The sequence below is a fragment of the Lytechinus pictus genome, chromosome 13 (genome assembly GCF_037042905.1).
Source record: "Lytechinus pictus isolate F3 Inbred chromosome 13, Lp3.0, whole genome shotgun sequence".
NCBI classification, from domain to species: Eukaryota; Metazoa; Echinodermata; class Echinoidea; order Temnopleuroida; family Toxopneustidae; genus Lytechinus; species Lytechinus pictus.
In genome coordinates, this window is record NC_087257.1 from 25,236,999 (window position 1) to 25,261,103 (window position 24,105).

Consider the following 24,105-nt stretch of genomic DNA (forward strand, 5'->3'; position numbering starts at 1 on the left):
ATATGGAAAATTTCCAACTCAGTAAAAAAATTCTTTAAACCAATTAAAAAAGAAACGATAATCATTGGATTATAAAACATCTATATATTTCCATCTTGAGATCAGAGCTTTGAGCATCAAATTCCAAATTCATTCAATAGAAAATAAAGTGTTCATGCTTTCATAAAGAGAAAAGTTAATACAGGTAACGTTGTCTATGTCCACTAAGGTCAAATTTCACATAGACAAGATACTTGAACAGTAATAATAAAGAAATTATCAGTATCAGTACTGATCATGTCTTTACTATTACTTTCTTAGATTCTTTATTGATTATATCATATGATAACTTGCTGCATTTTCTGGTTAAAAAAATACAGTATCACTGAGTGTAATTTTGACCATTGTCTTCGAAACCAAAAAGGCACCATTCAGCCAAAGATGGTTCTCCATAACGAGTCAAAATTGAAAAATGCTCCAAAAATCAAAATTTTCACCAATCATCTCAGCTAAAGGAGTTACTCTTCCTCTATGTTCTCACAAAACATGAAGTCATGAAATTCAAGCGAGTTTTATCAGACCATATATTTCAGACTGCTGAAAGATTTAATAATCTCAACATAGTAAGCATGTCTCACGCTTGAATGAACATGAAACTGAATACCTTGTTTTCTCCTTATTCTAAGGATAGCTTACTAAAATTATTTTCCACGGAATAGAGTAGTTTTCTAGGATATATCTTATCAATTTCAACAGGTTATACATCAATTTAAAGCGTATGGTCTTTTTTTTTTTGAGCCAACCAATATAAGTATTTAAGGTTTTTGTTGAATGGTCACAATTCTCAATATATGGTCTCAAGCTCTATTATACAAATGATGCACAGATGTGAGTGCATTTTATGAGGATAAGGTTACTATGGGAACTGTTAATGTGCCTCGTGGGATTAAGACTAATTTCCATAGTTACTATATGCTCAATAGTCCTACCGATGCACAAACAAACCTGTGTATTATTTGTTTTACAGAATGGTGGGATTTTGGGGGCTAATATTTTTTTTTACAACCATGCATAAGTAATTTCTGATGCATGGTTAGCCATGCATAAGTAATTACCGGACGCAAGGCAACTTTACTGGATGCATGGCTGGCCATGCATCGGTAATTATGCATGATACCCATTCTACATGTATAGTATACAAATATTCAATGTTGATGAGTGCGATCGTTCCGAATATTGCATGAGTGTGCAAGTTGAAACAGTAACACTTCCCTGATTCAACGACGCGAAGCGGAGTTGAATAGACTGTTTCAACTTGCAACGAATGTAATATTCGGAACGTCGCACGAATACAACATTGAATATTTGTTTTATACAACACCGATAGCTACTTTAGACTAGATCTATAGGTCTAGTCTATGACTAACGCGTGTTAGGTCTTATTTTGCTTACAATGTTGTCTTTTGAGCGTCAGTAGATTTACTCCAGTAATCCCAGGAGAGTCAAGTATTTTCAACATAGATCTGCAAAGTCATAGCGATCCATGAAGTCCAATTTGTGAACGAATTCCATAAAACCCAGAAGGAAATCCAGAAGGTACGCAGCCGTACCCTGGGAATAATTTGCTTAGCAACGTACGTACGCGCATTGTGTTCAGCTTAACAACGTGTATGCGCAGTGCTACGTCGGTCAGAGATACGAAAACGTGATTACGTATGCGCGTATTCACTTAACGTGTACGGGGCATGACCATGGGTTCAGTGTGCCCAGGGTTCTTGCAGTGCTGGCTCATTTACTTCAGCGTGCTATAGTCGACTATAGCACGAGCGTGCAATAGTCGACTATAGCACGGCTAGCATATCGTAGCTTGCTATAGCTGATTCCTCTGAATGTCACGTGACACGCTTTCATCCAATCAGCTGTCAAGGATCTATCCATGTGTTGTATAAATTACAATGTTACACCCTTCTGGTTATTTTCCTGTAAAAGTTATGTAACTTTACTGAAAGTAAAACACTTTCACCAACTTTATGAAAGTTACAAAATATCAACAATTTTTAACACCAGTTTCTTTGGGACACAATATGCGAGTATGTTACATTGTACTAGCAAAAAGTTTTATTAAAACATAAGAAAGGCTTTGCGCTAATACAATATAAATGATAAAACCATTTAAAACAATTTTACATTGCATGCTCAACTTGGTTGTTTCTAAAGATTGAAATTATCGACAAGTGGTCATACATTGACTGTTATCATAGCTAGAATGTTACTCAGTTAATCAAAACAATATCACTGCATTTGTCAGACAAAACTGACTGAAAGTTACCAATGACTTCAATGAATTTGTTATTGAATTACTTCTTATTATTGACCAAGACCCTTGTCTTTACTTGCACTTAATCCCATCAAACCCAAACATGCAAAGCAATCAATATCATAATCCTTCATCAAAGATGCACTGTCTGCTTGCAAACAAAGAGCAGCAAACAAATTGGTCAAGCACTGATTCATGTTTTAGTCTACATCAAATTTAGAGAAGAGAGGCTATGCCGCTATGATCCTTTCAAATCTTATTAGTTCCAATGGCGGTCTCATGAATTTCTCATTGTATCATTTTTATAAAAAAATACTGAATATTTTACACAATTGTAGATACATATATACTTTCAACTGTTTGTTCAGTCTATTTCATATAATACACATGTGAAGGGTATATTTGCCGATTTTGTTAGGAAACTTAATAAAACAAAATCAAATCAAAATTTACAAAAGGATGTATTAATTTTAGGTGATGTTGTTGCTGGCTTTCAATAGTTGAAATTTATTGGATCAATCATAACTTTGTAAGATGGGGCCATGGGCCCTTTGTAGAAAGAGCTGCTATCAAATATAACTAAAAAAATCAAATGCAACTTGATTTTCGACCAATGAAACATGAGTATTAGGGACTTACACTTATTGCGTACAAACAGAATTCTTTCTGCAACATACTCTAGGTCTCTGTATACCACTCTTATCTTATATCATCGAAGAGAATGATCATCCACTTTCAACAAGAATTGTCTATCCAGCATCTTTCACCTTTCACCCTATTTGACCTTTGACCTCTAGGGACATTCATTCCTCAAGTTTAGTGATATTCTCCTTGCACAGATTATGTCATACAGGAGTGCCTTCGTTCTTCCCTGCTTTCAAAGAACTTCCATCTTTCAATTCTGCCATTGCCATCATGTCAACGACATACTGAATACCCTCAAGGTTGTCCTGATACTGCTTGTCTGATGCAGCAATAACTTTAATCTCTTCCAGGGCCTTTGAGTCCTTGAGCTCATTGATGGCTCCATCGACGAGAACATTCAGCAGCCAGTCCGGGTTTTTCTTGGGCTCATTAGTGAGAGGTGGATATGGATTTCCTGCGTACTCCAAGAAAGCTATCTTGCGGCCCTTGTCTTCATGAAAGCCCGGTATGCGAAGGAGGCGAGTGAAATTTGTGGATGTATCCTCAAAGCGGGGCCCTAGTACTTTGAAAAGCTTGTGGATTTGCTTCTTATCCTGTTTGACATAAAGTGGAAAGAGATGCCTTAAGTTTGAAGATAAAAAGTTTTTCTCTTTTTCTTAAGACAAGATCTAATAACTGTATTTTACAAATAAAGACATATGCATTCAGATTTTTCAGTTGTGTTATCTGTAGACTTCTATAATAATACAAAGAAAAATATCACTTTCTGTTTTTTTTCTGACAGCAAAATATGAAGTAAATAAAAAGGCAATAAAATTGCTGAAATACATTCCAATGTTTTTCCCCATCTTTGAGCCAGACTGCACAATAGATTAGGGTGGATCCAGGATTTTACAAATGAGAAAGTTAGACAGTTTGAATTCTTGAAAATTTCCTAGCAAGAAAAAAGGAGAGGTTCTCTGTTCAAAAGGGGCGCCAGTTGATGAACAAATCTGATAAGCAAAAAAAAGGGGGGTTTAACTTTAAAAGGGGAGGCACAATACCATTTTGGGGTGGGGGGAAGGGGTGCGCGTAACTTCTCTAGCCTGGGATTCTACACTCTACAGTATTCAAAGGATATACATGTAAGAACTGACCTTCAACCAGAAATCTGCTATCTTCATTGCCTCAGGATCTGTATCACCTCTCTTTGCAATGTGGATTAGCTGAGAAAAGAATTAACGTGAATTAAAAACTTATGTTAATCCATTCATATCCTTCAATTTTTAATCAAGAATAGTTGTGACAACCCATTTATCATTTCTCCTTCAATAGGAAGATAAGGTTCAAAGAGACCTAACTAGCAAACAAGAATATCTCATAAGTCATAAGTTAACCATACAAATCAGAATAAGAAAGATAAATCAATCATGAAGATCAGACACAAGTCTAACGTTATTCATTTCAAAAAATCGTCACCACCAAAAAAAAAAACTGGTTACACTTCGTAATTCCGAAGGTTCTTTATTCCGAAGGTTCGTAATTCCCAAACACGTAAATTGCCTATACCTCGATGTTCGTTAATCCGAAAACGTAAAAGGGTTTGTTAATCCGAACATTTGTGGCGTTATTCCGAAGGTTAGATAATCCGAAAACAAAATAAGGTTCGATGTTCCGAAGGTTCGTTAATCCGAAAAAGAAAATAAGGTTCGTTAATCCGACTACGAAATAAGGTTCGTTAGTCCGAAAACGAAATAAGATTCGTTAATCATTTCGTTTTCGGACTAACGAACTTTCAGAATTACGAACCTCATTTCGTTTTCGGATTAACGAACCTTCAGAATTAGGAACCTCATTTCGTTTTCGGATTAACGAACCTTCGGAATTACGAACCTTCGAAATTACGAACCTTCGGAATTACGAATGTATGCGAAAAAAAAACTGCCTAAGTAAACTAAAGTAAAGCGATTCTTTTTTGAAAAAAAAAATTGGCAAGTTGAAGTGCTACTTATTATATTGTAGTATTTTCCAAATTTCATCCTACTTCATTTCTCAACTTTGCCTTCTATTACTCATCATCTTTGAGAGGACATTACCCTTGGATACCAGTTACTTCCACTCCCTGACAATAAACATGTCAACAAGTGGTCAAGAATGCCTCTCAGCACAGCACACTCACCTGTGACTCACTATAAATTCTCTGAATTGGTACCTCTCTCTCCCCTCTCTCTTTGTTTACATCCTACATCACATTTGGGATGAAAACTACTACTTTCTTTTCTGAACACACTTCTCAAAGTTTTCTTCTTCAGTAAACACGTGTCTTGAGAACGTCGTCAAATAACTTAATACATTTGTGGATTCCATCATCTCACTTGGAGCAAATTCATCCATTGCATCTTCCACAGCATACCATTTCAAATTTGTGTACTACCCTTTTTTCTCCGTTATTTTCACTAAGAGAAAATCCAAATACCGCTTGTGCTAGCCAAGTTATTTTTTGTGATATAATCTTGTGTGATTTTGTGTCAGTGGGATTGTGCAATAATTGGAACACTTTGTTATATTGGAGGATTGTCTGTCGGATCTCTACACGCATAAAGTCGGTAAGTGGAGATTGGCTTATTACCATTTCATCTTATAAACCAACCCCCGCTTCACTGGTGACCCCGACGTGATTTAAACCCGACCAACGTGCTGAGAACAGTCATCCTTTTTCAAATTGTTTTAATTGTTGTCTCCCTTTCTTCATTCATTTATACTTATCATCATGTCGACTGACGATCAATTTTCTTCCGACTCGACAGCTAGCTCTTCTATTTCCAATGTTCAACTTAAGCTTCCTCCCTTCTGGCCAAATGATCCTACCATTTGGTTCGTCCAAGTTGAAGCTCAATTTCTAACAAAGGGCATCAGCAAACAATCAACAAAATTTGCATATATCGTTGCATCACTTGAACCCGAATATGCTCAGGAAATCAGAGATCTCCTCATTTCTCCCCCAAAGGAGAACCCATATGATGTTTTGAAATATCAGCTCATCCAACGAACATCAGCATCCGAACAAAAACGGCTCCACCAACTACTGATTTTGGAGGAGCTGGGAGATCGAAAACCCTCTCAGCTGCTCCGAAAAATGAAACAGTTGTTGGGAACCAACACTCTTGAGGAGAACATTCTGAAACAACTATTCCTGCAGAGGCTGCCAACCAATATTCAAGTTATATTGGCTTCAACCCGAGATTCCATGGAAATCGAGAAGCTTGCCGACTTAGCCGACAAGATTCTCGAAACCCATTCCCCAATTCATCACTCTCGGGTAGCACATCTGTCTCCCTCTTCTTCTTCCACCACACCCTCTTCAAATCCTGAAATGGCAGAGATGAAAGCTCAGATCGATCAGCTTTCCCTTCTTGTCCAAAATGTGTCGGCGCAACAATCCGATCGGAGCCGAGGTCGCAGCCGTGAGCGAGGCTCTCGCCAGAAAGAAAGCCGTCAGCGTAGCAAGAGTCCTCAATCACATGTCGGAGGAGACTGCTACTACCATTGGCGTTTTGGAAAGGGGGCAAAGAAGTGCACTCCCCCTTGCACTTTCAACCAGACCAACCAGGGAAACGACAAAGCCAGCGACTAGCGGCGACAAGTCCAACTGGCAGCAAACAACAAAGTCGCCTTTTCTACATCACTGATAGGAAAACTGGAATTCGTTTTTTGGTCGACACAGGAGCTGAAGTTAGCGTTCTTCCTCCATCAAAAGCCGAAAAACATCATCCTTCATCAAAATTCTATCTACAAGCAGTTAATCGCTCAAGCATTACGACTTATGGAGAGCGAAGCCTGACTCTCGACGTCGGCCTGCGTCGAGCTTGCAGATGGATTTTCATCATTGCTGATATTCCTATTCCTATCATCGGGGCAGACTTCCTTCATCACTTTGGTTTTCTTGTTGATGTGCGCAATCTCAAGCTCATCGACTCTTCTACAAATCTATCTATTACTGGCATCCTTTCTTCATCTCCTTCTATCAGTCCTATGTTTCTAAAGCCAGAAAATCAAGCTGCCTACAAATCTATTCTCGACAAATTTCCTGACATTACACGCCCTGTGTATAAGGAGGCTGAGATCAAGCACTCCGTCACCCATCACATTGTGACGAAAGGCCCTCCTGTTTCATCCCGTCCTCGTCGCCTAGCAACTGACAGGTACAGTATCGCGAAGGCGGAATTCGATCACATGCTGGAACTAGGCATCATTCAACCGTCTAGCAGCAACTGGGCATCCCCACTTCATATGGTGCCCAAGAAAACACCCGGAGACTGGAGACCGTGTGGAGACTATCGTGCACTAAATAGGAATACAGTGCCCGACAAATATCCCATTCCCCATCTTCAAGACTTTACATCTGCCCTAGCAGGCAAGCGATTTTTTTCAAAACTCGATCTCGTACGAGCATATCATCAGATTCCTGTCGATCAAGCAGATGTACACAAAACTGCCATCACCACACCCTTTGGGTTATTTGAGTTTGTACGCATGCCTTTTGGGCTACGCAATGCCGCACAAACTTTTCAACGATTCATTGATGAAGTAACCCGTGGTCTTCCATTTGTGTACGCCTACATCGACGATCTGCTCATCGCTAGCGAAAATGAAGAGGAGCACAAGCAACATCTCCAGCTACTTTTCGCTCGACTCTCGAAATATGGCGTCGTCATCAACCCAGCCAAGTGTGAATTCGGCGCATCTTCTCTCACCTTTCTCGGACACATTGTTGATGAGAACGGCATCCGCCCTCTTCCCGAGAAAGTCAAAGTCATCAACAATTTCCCTGTTCCTGATTCTCTTCGTAAACTCAGAGAATTTCTAGGACTAGTCAATTTCTACCGTCGCTTCATTCCTGATTGTGCAACTATCACTCAACCACTCACCGATCTATTGGCATGCAAGCAGAAAAACAAAGCAATCCATCTCGATGATACAGCCCTAAATGCATTCAACTCAGTGAAAACAGCTCTCGCTCAAGCTACTCTCCTTTCACACCCAAAACCTAAAGCCCCACTCTGCATTATGGTGGATGCATCAGATGTTGCTGTTGGAGGTGTGTTGCAGCAACACATTGACGATGACTGGCAACCCATCGCCTTCTTCTCAAAACGCCTGCAGCCAGCTGAGACAAGATATAGCACATTCGGACGTGAACTTCTCTCTGTGTATCTCACTATTCGTCACTTCAGACACGCACTCGAAGGACGACAATTCTTCATCTATACTGATCACAAACCTCTCACTCATGCCTTTAATGCTAGACCTGACAGGTATTCACCACGTGAAGTCAGACACCTAGACTACATATCTCAATTCAGCACAGATATAAGGCATATTAGTGGAAAACACAATGTAGTGGCAGACACTCTATCTCGCATGGAAATCAACTCCCTCACTTCAACTCCTACCATTGATTTCAATGCCATTGCCGCTGCCCAGGAGGATGACGAGGAACTCAAACAACTCACTTCAACCTCGCTCAAACTCGAACCTCTACCTCTTCCTATCTCTGACTCTACTATCCTATGCGATACTTCAACTACAAATCCTCGACCTTACATCCCATCTAAATTCAGACGAGTTGTATTTGATGCTCTTCACAACCTATCTCACCCTGGCATCAATGCTACCCAAAAACTCATCACAGACAGATTTGTTTGGCCTGGAATTAACAAAGATGTTCGAAATTGGACCAAAACTTGCATACAGTGTCAACGTTGTAAAGTACACCGTCACACCAAGACACCGATAGGTACTTTTTCAACACCTGATGCTAGATTCGATCACATTCATATCGATCTCGTGGGACCACTTCCTCCTTCAAATGGCAATGCATATCTTCTCACATGTGTTGACCGTTTCACCCGATGGCCTGAGGCAATGCCTATTCCCGACATATCAGCTGAGACAGTTGCCCGAGCATTCATTTCACACTGGGTATCTCGTTTCGGTGCTCCCTCAACCATCACTACCGATAGAGGTCGACAATTCGAATCTTCACTCTTTCAAGCTCTAACTCATCTTCTTGGTAGCTCTAGAATTCGAACTACATCTTATCATCCTGCATCAAATGGACTGGTTGAGCGCTTTCATCGGCAACTTAAAGCGTCACTCAAAACTACACCTTCTTCACGATGGACTGAAACTCTCCCTCTCGTCATGCTTGGAATTCGAACTGCAGTCAAATCTGATTTGGGATGTTGCGCTGCTGAACTGGTTTATGGAACAACTTTAAGATTGCCAGGTCAGTTTGTAGCACCTAATCAGAATGATTGTGATTTGGACCCTAGCAACAACTACATACATCGACTGAGAAAACAAATGGAGAACCTCAAACCTCAGCCTACTCGTGTCCAGAATCGCAAACCACAAGTCCACCCAGATCTCACATCATGCACCCATGTCTTTGTGCGTCATGATGCAGTCAAGAAACCCCTTCAACCACCCTACGATGGCCCATATCAAATTATCAAGCGAGCTGATAAGTTTTTCACCATCCTACTCAAAGGAAAGCATGAAACTATCAGTCTCGACCGTCTGAAACCAGCATATTTGGAATCACCCATTTCACCAACCGTTCCAACCACTGTTCAACCAAGCCTATCTACTCATGACAACCCTAAACCTTCTCAAGTGACTACTACACCAACCACTAAGCCTCCGCCTCCCTCCATCACTCCTTCTTCATCATCTACCGAGCCTGAAATCAGACAAACTCGTTCGGGTAGAAAGGTGCATTTTCCAAAGCGTTTTGTTCAAGTTTTTCATTTTAATTGAGAAATTATTTTCTTCATTTGGACTATTACTATTTTCTTTGTTATCGACCGTTTCATTTTATTCAACGATCTAGGAGGGGGCTGATGTAGTATTTTCCAAATTTCATCCTACTTCATTTCTCAACTTTGCCTTCTATTACTCATCATCTTTGAGAGGACATTACCCTTGGATACCAGTTACTTCCACTCCCTGACAATAAACATGTCAACAAGTGGTCAAGAATGCCCCTCAGCACAGCACACTCACCTGTGACTCACTATAAATTCTCTGAATTGGTACCTCTCTCTCCCCTCTCTCTTTGTTTACATCCTACATCACATTTGGGATGAAAACTACTACTTTCTTTTCTGAACACACTTCTCAAAGTTTTCTTCTTCAGTAAACACGTGTCTTGAGAACGTCGTCAAATAACTTAATACATTTGTGGATTCCATCATCTCACTTGGAGCAAATTCATCCATTGCATCTTCCACAGCATACCATTTCAAATTTGCGTACTACCCTTTTTTCTCCGTTATTTTCACTAAGAGAAAATCCAAATACCGCTTGTGCTAGCCAAGTTATTTTTTGTGATATAATCTTGTGTGATTTTGTGTCATTGGGATTGTGCAATAATTGGAACACTTTGTTATATTGGAGGATTGTCTGTCGGATCTCTACACGCATAAAGTCGGTAAGTGGAGATTGGCTTATTACCATTTCATCTTATAAACCAACCCCCGCTTCAATATTATTATATTAGGCCCTAAATGATATTTCAAAATAGATTATTTTTTTACTTTAGAATATGTTGAATGATTGTTTTCATTGGATAAATCGGCCGATAAATCTATGTTCAATTACCAAGTCGAGTTCAACTAACGTTAGAAAAGACAAGTTAACTGTCTTAAGCCAAGGTCCATGCCAGTTGTACAAACTGCAACGTAAATTCTAACGACTGGGACTGAAGCAAGAATTTATTCAAATTATTTTAATATTGGCGTCCTTACCCTTTCCGCATATTTCTGGGTCTCAAAAGCTCTCCTGTACCCCAATTCTATACGTTCATACTTCACGAGTGCTGTAATAAGAGTTCTCAATACATGAATTCGATCTGCAGGCCCGCTGGACATCCGCAGGTAATGTTTTATCTTAAATCTCAAACTCCTCATTTTTAGAGTTCTTCTCTTTTTCGGTTTGATTGATGGTGTCGGTGACATAGCAAACCAGACGCAAACAATGAAAACAGCTAGCTCATCAATAACTCTGCATTAGAGACTATAAGAAAAAAATGAAGAATAGAATGAAAAAATATTTTAACGACAGCAAGCAGATAGAAGAAGAAGAAGAAGAAGGAAGAGGAGGAGGATGGTGTGGGGTTACTTTAAAATTTTGAAGCAATCTTTTTGGCTTTGGATTACACAAAAATACGAATTCAGTATAGTTGTAATCTCCTTCAGTTTGGTTCTCTGTATGATATAACTTCTTCTTCTTCTTCTGTATCCTTCCTCCGCTGTATCGGAGATCTGCAGTTTAATACTGTATCATTAGCATTAAATATTCTGACGTGAGAGTAAGGTAGAGCGAGAGAGATGAATATTATGCAAGAAATTTAAAATAAGTAGGTTGAGGTCGTTTTTGGAGGAATCTGTTAATTCGACGTCGGGTAGAAACAGGACGGAAATGGTAAATTGTTGAGGTTCTTGATCATTGAAATGTTCAGAAAAATACTGCAGTTCCTTGTCTTCTTTTATCAAGTTTATAATGTTTTCCTGTGTGTGCTAAATGCTGGGAATTCTCCGACAAAATGTATAACACTTTCCAATTCGGAGTGGCAGAACTTGCAGGACTTTGTGGTACTTTGATTCATAGAGAATAACCTTCTATTCGTTGGGTATGTACTGCAGGATAATTGAGCTCTGATAGAAATAGCTTCCCTCAGGAGAGGGCTAGAGACTTGTTTTGGGTAGTAATTATTCTTGTCACGTTGGATCATGCCCGACCATAAACTAAGAGAAGATTTTTTAGCAATTGCAATTTCAAGGGCAGCATAATGGTGTCTATAAATGTTTCCCAGTGCTAGCTTCTTCCATACTTTATATGGAATGCGATCTCTGAGGAGTTTAGTGAGACTTGGAAGCTGATAGGTATTGATAATTTTTATCCAGTTTAACAGTTTACACAATTGATGGAACTTTTCCAGTGAACTTTTCCAAATGGCTGTTTAAAATCGATTGTCCGGACACACAACAATTGGGAAGTAGTAATAGAAGAACAAGAAGAAGGAGGAAGAGGAGAAAAAGAAGAAGAAGAAGTCAGTGCAAGCTAGAGAAGTAACGAAGAATATAACATAATAATTATAATTAAACTTCTTTATTTTCATGATTGATGTCATGCCGGGTTTAGTCAATCCCCATGTCAAAGTATACGATGTGCGATAGTTGTTTGAAAGTAATGTGAGACATTATTCTTTCATGATTATTTCTGCTATTTGATGCACGTATGTTGAGAAAAACCCATCTGAGTGATTTTTTATCCGGACATCGGCTTCCCCATCCTACCACTCTCTCTAAAAAAAAAAAAAAAAAATTGGGAACCGGCCTTTTGCATGCGTCACTTGGGTATGAAAAAATTATATCTCCCCTCCTCCTGTAAATATAAATATAAGGGGACGCTACCGCCTTTTTTAAAATTAGTGTTCTATTCCATTTCATTTTTTTAAACATTCAACAACAACAAAAATAAAAAAATTAGGCTGTCGATATGGCGTAGGTCGATCCATCCATCTGTTCCAGGGAAAAGCGGCTAGTGTATATGCAGTCGACAATGAATTTAGGGGGATTTCCCTATTATACTCCTAGGAATAGCAGGATGGGGGAAGTGAAAGCAGACATCTTCATCACCTTCAAGTAGCACTTGCCCCTCTAACATTCTTTGACGTCATACTACATGATCAGATTTGAAAATGAAAATCATTTTCTGCAGAGGTCATTGACCCTGAATACAATTTTGACACCCATAATTTTTCCTTTCGAAAATGATTCCCCAAAATACCACTTGCGCGTTACTAGGCTAACCGAGTGCGCGCGAAAAAAAATCCACCCCATTGTTCTTATAGCAAAGGTCCTAAAAATAGCATCACTTGGCTTCGCATCGTCCCAAGTTGCATCAAATTATGCATGCGCGCCAAAACTCTCCTACGTCACTGATATTGAGCCAATCGCCTTGCATCTTCGCGTGGACCATTATCCTTAGCAACTGATTAGCAACTAAAAAAGGCGCGCTTTTTTGTAAACAATGCATGCTAGAAAAAATGCTAGGCATGCAAAATAAATTTTAATTCAAGAAGATAATCACTTCGGTTTAGTGACAATTTGATCCTCGAAATACAATTGAGATTTTTTTTCGTGAATTAAATAATTTACCCATGGAAGTGAGCGAAAAGGAGACAGAGGAAGCAGAAGTTACCCCATTCACCGTCTTTGATGAACTCCGAAAAAACAATCAACTTTGCGATGTGACTTTGGAGGTGGGCGATCAGAAGTTTCCCGCGCATCGCAATGTTTTGGCGGCATGCAGCCGATACTTTCGCGCCCTTTTCACGATCGGAATGCACGAGATGGAAGAAAAGGTCATTAAGATCCCCGGCGTGGAGCCCAATCTGATGGAGCAGATCCTGGATTACATTTACACCAAACATACTCCAGTCAACTCGGACAATGTGGTGGAGCTGCTACCAGCAGCAGACCAGTTCAATGTCGAAGGTAAAAAGAAAAAAACAAAAACAAAGTGGAGGAATCTGAAGACAAGTTAGTGATCTATAAGTAAGATTTACTAAAGATGAAAATATGGCCATGCATCTGATGAGGAAGGAGGGTACAAATTTATTTAATTTTTTGTTTAGGCCTAGGCCTATACAAAAAATTCCTTCTTTTGACGGGAAAAAAATATTTGAGTTAGATCCAGGGTTAGATCTAACGTTAAGTCTTATCTCCCATAAATTGCTGAAACAAAATCCGACGATAGAGTCTAGAACCCTAAAAAAACAAGAAAATAAAAGGCAGACTACATGTAGATCTTCAGATCTCTCGATCCGCTGCACGAGCATTGATTGAGTGAACAGTTTTGTAGACTTAGTTTTACAAGTCAACTTTTAATGAGATATATAGGTGCACATCTACCTTTTTTATATTATAAGATAGGCCTGGGTCTAAATCTACTTTTGTAAATTCATTTATTCTTTCTCATAATTTTTTTCTATCATTTTATCATCCTCTTTTTTGTGTCCTCGATGTTAGGCCTCGTCAGGGAATGTTGCGCATACTTGGAGGATCACTTTGGCGCGAGCAACTGCGTCGGGATGTGGCGGTTCGCTCGCTCTTATTTCTGCTTTCTTCTGGAACAGTCCGCTTTTCGTTACATCCTCAACCACTTCGAAGAAGTCGCTCTTGGAGGCAAAGCCGAGGAGTTCCTCGAGCTCTCCATCGAAGATCTAGAGTGTATTGTGAAAGAGGTAGGATGAATGAGAGGCGGAAGTTTAGACACACATGGGCCTATGGCCTATGCGAATATAACATTTTCCCCTTGGATTTAACAATGTATTCAATTGAACTCACTGAAGTCGAGGAACGATTACTATAAATCTAATTTCAGCCTCATGACTTCATTAATCATAGTTTTCATAGTTTTTAATTACAAAATAAAGGTTATTTGTCATATTTTATCAACAAAACTATGATGATGATGATGAACCCCGTCAAACAACCTTGATAAATTTTTTAGCCTAATAATAATAATAATATGCAATTTGTTAAGCGCCATATCCATCTCGTAATCTTGAGATGCTCAAGGTGCACAAGTGAAGGGGGGCAACAAACAAAATTACAAGTAACAGAAAATCATTGATAAAATGAGTTAAAGAGGTATAAGTTTTTAGCTTAATCTTAAATGTTTCGACACTCTTGCTATCTCGGATCTCTCGTGGTAGGGAATTCCATAGTGAGGGCCCTGCATGGATGAATGCCCTTCCCCCACTTAATTTGTTTTACTTGTTGGAACTGTAAGACCAGAGTCACTGGAGCGTAGAAGCCTAGATGGTGTGTATACATGTGTGAATGAGAGGATCGAAAGCAGAGTTGTACTGTGGAGCAGAGCCATGAACTGAGTGATATACCAGTATAAGGATTTTGAATTTGACACGATCACTCTTAAGTTCTTAACAAAATGGGGGAAAAAATACTGAAGAGGAACGATTGCTATGAATGTATTTTTTTTTGCATGATTTCTTTAACCATATAATTCAATCACAAAATGGTGGATATTTATCATATTTTTACAAACCAAAAGATGACGATGGACCTTGTGATGGATTGGAATGAAATCCTCTCATATAGTTCTGATCGGACAAACATTAAAATAGATCCCATTTAACAATGTTGACCTATAAATATTTATATGGTATGTTATGGCCGCTAAGAGATTATTCAAACAATTTTGTTAGGATGAACTGAACGTCAAGATGGAGGAGTATGTCTTTGAGGCAATGGTTCGTTGGGTTCGGCACAAGGAAACACAAAGGAAACAATACATACCTCGGTTGTTACTCCTCGTTCGTCTGGGTATGATCAACACAGACTACTTCATGAACAGGTGAGTATAGTCTGTGAGTCTGTTCTATTTGAAATATGACGATGGGGATAGTGGTGATGAGGAAAAAGAGAGGGATAATGATGATGATGATGGTGGTGGCGATGATTAGAATGGAGGGATAATAATAACGATGATGATGATGGTGGTGGCGGTGGTGGTGATGATTGGAATGGAGGGAAAATAATGATGATGATGATGATGGTGGTGGTGGTGGTGGTGGTGATGGTTTTGATGGTGATGATTGGAATGGAGGTGATAATGGAACGAAAAATAGTACATTTTACTATGACAAATCCAAGATGATGATGATAATGAAGATGACGACGATGATGGTGGTGGCGATGGTGTTGATGATTGGGATAGGGTTGGAAAGTGGTGCATTTACTTTTGCAAATCTGAGTTGATGCTGATGATAATGGTGGCAATGATGACGGTGATAGTTATGATAATGATCACCGTAACCATGATGATCTTGACGTTGACAATGATGATTATGATGATGATGATGATGATGATGATGGTGATAATGATGATGATGGTGATGCCTGAGGACCATGATAAATAAAATCATTAATCTATAGCCTATGTTTTCATGAACAACTGTTTCCGGCATTTCCTTTCAGCATCAAAGCTCATCCGTTAGTCCGTGACGTCGAAGAATGCAAAGCAGTCATTATCCAGACCATCCACTATACATACAACTTTGATCCCAATGAAACACCCAAAGGACCAAGTGCAGTGCTCTCTCGTCCGCGGTAGGTGACAATTAGAATCAGTGGTAGATCAAGGATTTCAAAAATAAGGGGCGGCAGAAAGTAGGTTTAAACAGAATTTCCGAGGAAGCAAAAATTGTTTTTCCCTTAAAAAAAGATTTACTGCATTGTCTACAAAGTGATATAATAATGGGGAAAACTATTTACTTAAAAAGAACAGGAACTGCTCGAAATGGATAGACAGTCTAGGCACATTGCTAACTAATTTTTGGCAAAGAGGAATCGGGATCTGAGCTTGATTAGAAGCTAGTCCTCTTTCCTGAAAGTTGAAGTTGATGAGATAAGAGAGAAATATGTCTCATAAAATAAAGTCCCATCACTGCTATATATATCTGTGTACAATTTATTGCCACTATTCTTGTAAGTTCCTCTTAAACCTGCATCTCTAGTCTTTGTCTTTATTTGGCTAGTCATTTTGATTAATTGAATTTTAATTTGATTGAATTATTAAAGGCAAGTAAGAGTAGGTGAAGGAACAAATTGCATGTATTATTTCCTAGTCAATATAGACTGCATGAGGAAAATGTGCAGTATCAGAAACGAAGATTGATTAATAACTAGAAGTTATGCCGATATTTTGTAAGCATCTCATCTTCCCTGCCCTATCTCCAGCCTTCCTTTCAAACTCCTGTTCGCCGTCGGCGGCTGGAGCGGGGGCAGTCCGACCAGCGCCATCGAATGCTACGACACACGGGCCGATCGGTGGGTCCTGATGGACACCGTCAACAATCGACCACGGGCGTACATGGGCATAGCCGTCCTCAACCAGAAGCTCTATGCCGTGGGCGGGTTCGACAGCAACCAGTACTTCAACAGTGTCAGGTGCTTTGATCCAGTCACCAAGGTTAGCCTGTGATCAATGTTTTTTTTCCTACAATGGCAAAGAAGGAAAGTGATATTCGGGACTTTTTTATTTACCACAATATTTTTAGAGAGAGTGACTTGATGAATCAATTTATTGAATTTGCGGTCACTGATTTTCCGTTTGAAAAATAGTTTTTTATCTTTGTCTAAAACCCTGTCATCCCCGACTTGATCAAACATGGTAATTCCATTTTTTCATAGAAATTGGCATGAATTTTATATGGCAAAGGTGAATTCAATGGCTTTCCACATGAAAAGTATAGAACAAAAACAGGATTTTACATTTTAATCTACCGGTAAACGTTTTCATGAAAAGTAATTGAAAAAATGAATGACTAAATAAGTGAATGAATGGATGAAAGAATGACTAAATAATTCAGTCAGTCAGTGAATAAATGAATTCTTTATCATCACAAAGAAACCTTGCAATAATGCATGCAATCTTACAGCGCTACACATATGCCTATGTATATCTCGGTGATATGAGCTTACAAAATAATAACGAGTTCTAATCAAAGTCATTGAACCATGACTACTCATAAGCACCACCTTCGATCTTTCAATGCTTTCTTCATTTTTTAAAGAAAGGGACAGTGTCTCTGCTCTCTAGACGACGAAATGATTTTGGAGTATCTTACTTTTCATAGTTTGACATTTCAATATAGTGATACGATTGATTTAAGTTCGATTTTTATGTTCTCGTAGAGTTGGAACGAAGTCGCGCCAATGAATTCCCGACGGTGTTACGTGAGTGTGTCAACGGTTGGTGAGTACGTCTACGCGATGGGTGGGTTCGATGGACACACGCGTCTTAAAACTGTCGAGAGGTAGGTAGGACTAGGGAGGTTTGTAAAATTGGCTTGAAGTTACGAACGGATAAGCAGGTGGCATGAATGAAAAGCGAAGTGAATAACTGGAATGAAACAAAAAGTGAAGCTACCCCAAAAGTCTTATTTTGTAAACCCAAGTTTGCTAACCTGTCAATTGAAATCCGGTTTTAGGCCTAGATATTTCCCTGTTGTGCTTACATTTTGAAGCACTTTGGACCACCGGTAATTAGCTAGATATAACAATAATGATACCTTCCTCAAGAATATCTTTTTAATTACGACAGTTGTTCTTGCAAAATGAGTCTGGAGCAAAAGAAAAACAACTCAATTAAAGATCACAATAAAAATATAATTTACAGAAATTTTAGAAAGCGCAAAATAATTATATGGTTAGATTACAGAATAATTAGCACATTTTAAGATTGGCAACAAGATACAGTCTTCCTTTCTTGTTTTAGTTGCGGTTGCCTCGATATTTATCCTTGAATCTGGTTTAGACGTGCATGACGCGGGTTCGGCACGACACGGACGCAGTGCGTCATTTTTTCGTCACCCTGTTAAGCCGTTATCCAATACACTTCAGTAGCTTTATTTTTCGACCTCCAATCCAGGTACGACCCTTATTGCAACCAATGGACATTGATGCACTCGATGAACCACCATCGGAGTGATGCCTCGGCGTGCCGTCTCGACGACAAGATCGTCATCGTCGGCGGTTTCAACGGCAACGAGTGTCTGAACTCGGCCGAATTGTTCGACCCGGAGCTAGATGAGTGGCGGGATATACCCCGTATGAATAGCAGAAGGAGTGGGGTCGGTGCAGTGGCATTTCGGTAAATTTCATCTCGAGGGGCATTGTCCCATTTTATATTCGTCTTTGCAGAATACATTCTGACCAAGAATCCTTGCGATGCATATTATGTGATAAAAAACCTAAGAAGAATGAAAATTTCTATTCTATTTCCAATGTAATATACTGTCTCGTTCCTGAAAAGAAAGAAAACCGCTATGGCCCCATGATTGCACTATCTAAATTGTAAATGTATGTCTTGTAAGGATTTCTTATATGAACCTAAAAACTCAAAACCTGCAATTTTGATAAAATACTTTGCAATTTTATAAAAATGTTCGGCTTTCATCAATGATGAAAGTATGGCACCATAGTTTATTACATCTATGTTTATATTATTTTGATGGTGATGACGAGGAAGATGTTGATGATGATGATGATGATATGATGATGGTGATTATGATGATGATGATGATGATGATGATGATGATAATGATGATGACGATGATGATGAAAAAAATCACCTCTTGATGTTTATTCTTTTCCACAGAGATAGCGTGTACGCTGTCGGGGGCTTCAACGGTCTGACTCGGCTAAACTCCATGGAGAGATGGAAGCCAGGCTCGATGCAGTGGATGGGGGCACCAAGCATGTACATCCACCGCAGCAACTTCGGCGTCGCTGTCCTCGATGATATGATCTTCGTCATTGGCGGCTTCAACGGCATCACGACCATCTACAATGTCGAGTGCTACGACCCCGACAACGATGAATGGTAAGTCTGATCTTGGTTGTGTGTAATCATTGTGTGCTAGAAGCTCGTTGTGCTTTACAAATCAGAATGCAGTCTGAGTTTGGAATTGATTTATTTTTACTTTGATGAATTAACACTTTGGTCGGTAAATTAATTTTGAATGCTAGTATTGAACACGTGGCGAAGAAAGAGAAGAAAAAGAAGGAAGCAGAGTACTACAGTGCGTATCAGAAAAAAGTTTACACTTTGACAAAATCCAGTAAAATTATACATTTGTAATATCCTGAAGATTTTTCCACATTTTAACATTGGTACAGATCCATTTAAGCAAATGACGATATAACTGTCGAAAAATATTTCCGCTTGAGTGAGCACCACTTACTTTTGAAAATTTAGTGAAAAATTATTTGCGCAGAACTTTGAAATAGTTATGCAAAAAAAAGTAGACCTTAATCATGAAGAACACGTGGAATTTAGCTAGTAAAATTGATTTGAAGATATCTTTTACCTTTTTAAACTTGTTTCCTTGCCCAAAACACTTCGAAGAGTGCATTGTGCCCCACCCCACTCCCCCACACACCGAGGCCATCGGGACGATATTTGCTTTACACTGAGCTGTGATTTATATGAAATGGTTTAGGCTTGATTTTAATTTTGTTAATCATTGTCAAGCTTGGGAAAAGTGTGGAGAAACAAGTATTAAATGAAAAATGAAATGTAAACCCACTTTAAATGATAAAAACTCAGTGAAAACATGCTGGAGATGTCTGATATAAACTTTTGTTCAGATTCAGTCATGTCCTCAGATCTAGCTCGCACAAAAAAGGGTAAAGATTGTGCTTACTAAATGTTGAAATATCAATTTGAGTGGCAAAATTGTTGCAAAATACTTCAATGTATCCGTTTTATTTCAATTGACTAAAAGTGCAAGGGAAATGTATGAGAAATGTTTCGCAGGGTAAGTTTGATTTCGCCCTTTCCCCTTGACACAGCGTGAAAACGAGCATTTCTGCGCAAACAGATTTCTGCGAGCTTTACAAAAATGGACAGTGCTCACTCAAGTGTAACATTCTGTCATAACTTTTACTTTCATTGGATAGATGAGACCCAAACCAAAGATTATATGTGAAAAATTTACCCACATGTTGTATATTTTTGAATTCCCAGGGCTTTTCCAAAGTGTAAACTTTTTTTTGATACGCACTGTATAAGAGCTAGGTCTGGGACGTGTAAGTCTTTACTACCCCTTTTAATCGATTGATAATAATGACTTCACCTTTATCTTGCCCCCCTCTGAAATTACTTTTGTGCAGCTCCTTGGACTCAGGGTTAACTTATCTTTTAACGACATCCTATTTTTTCAGGTATGACGCATGCGACATGAACGTCTACCGGAGCGCCTTGAGCATCGGCGTCGTCTCCGACCTCCCTAACGTCCGCGAGTTCACCTGGCCCCGTGATCGAGACCTTCCACCTCCTGCCTTCGTGCCCACCCAAGCCTCACTCGAGCAGGCCGCCATGGCCATGGAGGAAAGCAACGTGACCAACGACGAACGCGTGCTCGACGACGAGGAGGATGACGAAGGCGGCAATCAGGAGGTGGCCGACGAAGCAGGTGAAGACTACGGCGCCTATTCGCCTAGCATGTTCCCCATTCCACGAAACCTACGACGAAATTGAAAACCTATAAAACCCCCCGCGTCTTTGTTATCAATGTATCAATAAAGATGATCCATGTGTAATTGATAACCCATGTAATATTCAATTACACGTTAGAAAATACCACAAGATTGTCTGAAATTATGGACGTTACAGGACAAGAACGATTACGAGAACGCAATATTAATATAGAAGTATTTCGAGCATGTATTTTCCCTCACGCAAGGTAAGCGAAGGTTGTGCTACCGCGTTCTCTTCGCCAAAACAATGCTATTTTGTCTGAATAGCGCCATGAAAATGCAAAGGGTTGAGAGATGTATCGCCGCATATGTAGAAAGTGGGAAAGGCAATAGATTTGACTGTTCCATTAAATCCTATTGCGATATTTAGCGCTCTCGGGAACGTTCCCATCTTGTAACGTAAATGTCATCAATTGAGCAGGAGCACGTTGCCGATAGAAATGCAATCAAACGCAACTTGTACCGTGTTTACACTTAATCGGCATTTGGTTCAGAACCAAATGCCGATGCAGAATCGGCATTTGGATTGCGTTTACACGTTGTTACAGCTCGCGGTTCAGAACCGCGAGCCGATTCAAATGCCGATTAAGTGTAAACACGGTATTGATTGTCAATCAATCAGAAGCGCGTAATTTAATTTAGACTTGCGCTTGACTTTCCGAGTTGTGTTCAAACGGAAGTCTTTGTGCAACAAGGCACACTGATAGACCTGAAAGCGGTTTTGCCTCCACTTGGTAATACATTCATTGTTTTCAGCTTATGCTAGATATGTTGCACCTATTTAAAAATTAGGAAATCCCGCAGTAAAAAAATCCTGGATTTACAAAATCCTCTATTCTATTTATCTTTGCAGAAATTGATGAGTTTCTTCTCCAGCAAGCGGCTCTTGCGGAAGAGCACGCGAATAATGATGATTACGATGAGGAGGATGAGGACGAAGATGATGAAGACGACGATGATGACGATGTTGATGGTGACGAGGTTGTTCAGTTTCCAGATCGATCACCAAATCCACGGAGACATCCGGGTCTCCTGCCTGGGGCAAGTCCATTGCAAACACCGCCTTTATCAGGGAACAATGAAGAAAGTGACAGAGAGGAACCGAGCTCGTCATAAAAAATATTGATAGATGAAAAATCGTTCGATAGCGAAACTGATCATGACTTTTAATGGCTGACAATTGTGTGAAAAAAATCCACATGAAGAAGTCTATCTTATTTCAAATACATTTACAGTCAATTGTAAAAAAATAAAATTAAAAAATTAAAATTAAAATTAAAAAAAGACTGGCCTATAATTTACCGAGCTAGGGGCTGACAAGTTCGTCAGAGCTATAAAAAAACCAATAATAATACTTGTGTTTGGTTTTCACAGAATTTTGTATAACTTTCACTCAGTCATGGGCAAAATTAGGACGTGGGGTTAGGGAATCGATTATTTGACTTCTGAAGTTGATTCAATTATTGGTAGAGTATCACTGATGGGCAACACTCGTCAATATGAATTCACGATTGCGCAGTTAATAGTTCATATTTTTCCCAAATGCCAATTTAAAAAAAAATAGTTGGCGCGCAAATTTACCCTCCACATCATCGAGATTCGTGATCATCGTCCTCATCATTGTCCTCCTCGTTCTCCTCCTCATCATCATAGTCAAGGCATCGTCATCGTTGAACCATCGTCGTCAGCTTCGTCATCTTCATCGCCATCATCATCATCCTCGTCCTCATCCTCTTCAGTCACTCCAAATTCACTCCAAAAGATTTGGCGAAAACTTGTACCCCACTATAAAATAATCATGAACGATTTAGTGTAAAAGAAAAGACGATTATTAGGCTGATATGCATGTGGTTGTATTTCCGCTGAAAAATAACTTATGATTTGAAGGGGAAAAATCTTAAATGAGTTCGATTTATATCCGAATTTCCAGGTTTGATGCTCAATAACTGATCGTATTTTTGTTTCAAAGTTGAAAGCATTGATGATCATCATTAGTTTCGCTACCTAACGATTTTTCACTCTGTTTGGCCGGAAAGCACAATTTACGATACGACTATAATGCTGGAACGGAGACATTACGGATTTATGGGTAGGCCTATAGATAAAAACCAAACATGGAAATGATTCCTTTCGTTGGCTTTTCACGCAATTAAATTGTCGCCATCATGCCCCATAGGATAAAGAGCTCGAGCACTTAGAAAGACACCCTTTGATGAGTGATTACAGTTAAGTGTTGCTAACACTGCTCTTAGAAAAATATGTTAGAATTTGATGTTAAAGTTATTGTAAGCCGCCTTATCCATGCTCTAAGTTCTTGAATCCAACACTTTAAATCATTCGATGTCCGAAATAATCCCGTATTTCGGGGATTGACTTGTCAGTTTAGACATACAAGTGTTATGTTAAATGTTTGGCTTAAAGTGTGTTTCGTTTTCATTAAGAGCAAACATGCAGCCAAATCAAATGTTTTTAAAAAAATGATTGGATAATTGATTTCAGAAATATCTAATTTACTTTTTAAATGCCCACATGGATGTCTCGTACGTAATTCAAGTTCTTGTTTAAATACCAAAATGACCCTGAATGTACTCCAATAGTGATTTATAGTCGGATCGTAAAGTGTTGTCTCTGCTTCTTATAATCAATAGGAATGTTTCACTTACATGACGAACGACAGATTCAAGAACATAGAAAATGTATTTCCAAATACCCTTCATGACAAAGTACAACCAAGAGGTCTTTGTCGAAAATTGATGAATCAAAACAGAAGTTACTTCCTGGAGTACGGAAAAACGACATAATTGCAACTTTTCGTCAGCTCCGAATCTTAGGACGAAACTGCTGTTCCGGTTTACCAATTTTCGACAAAGACTTCCCAGCTGGTCTTAGTCTTTTGACGGACATTTTCAATACATTCACTGTGTTCTTGAATTCGTCTCCGCTGCAGTTGCGGAAGCTCCCTAATGACTGCCGAGAACATCTGAACACCCTCAAAGTTTGTCTGGTGTATGTGAAGTTGGGAACAAGAACGTTTGGACTTTGAGG

General features: G+C 39.2%; 2 protein-coding genes across 2 annotated transcripts; one reads left to right on the forward strand and one right to left on the reverse strand.

The window, feature by feature from the left end:
• Nucleotides 1-64: 64 nt before the first annotated feature.
• LOC129275234 (large ribosomal subunit protein bL17m-like) lies at nucleotides 65-11,276 on the reverse strand. The gene is made up of 3 exons (XM_054912028.2): nucleotides 10,732-11,276; nucleotides 4,078-4,146; nucleotides 65-3,534 (listed from the first exon to the last, which is right to left on the reverse strand). The coding sequence occupies exons 1-3, from the start codon at nucleotides 10,939-10,941 to the stop codon at nucleotides 3,142-3,144; spliced, it is 672 nt and encodes a 223-aa protein (XP_054768003.2). The 5' UTR covers nucleotides 10,942-11,276; the 3' UTR covers nucleotides 65-3,141.
• LOC129274271 (kelch-like protein 10) lies at nucleotides 10,565-22,303 on the forward strand. The gene is made up of 11 exons (XM_064108318.1): nucleotides 10,565-10,860; nucleotides 13,156-13,485; nucleotides 14,020-14,234; nucleotides 15,222-15,370; nucleotides 15,994-16,125; nucleotides 16,756-16,987; nucleotides 17,713-17,834; nucleotides 18,449-18,670; nucleotides 19,178-19,402; nucleotides 20,746-20,996; nucleotides 21,914-22,303. Exons 2-11 carry the CDS (start codon nucleotides 13,332-13,334, stop codon nucleotides 22,174-22,176), a joined length of 1,965 nt encoding a protein of 654 aa, XP_063964388.1. The 5' UTR covers nucleotides 10,565-10,860; nucleotides 13,156-13,331; the 3' UTR covers nucleotides 22,177-22,303.
• The last annotated feature ends 1,802 nt before the right edge of the window (nucleotides 22,304-24,105 follow it).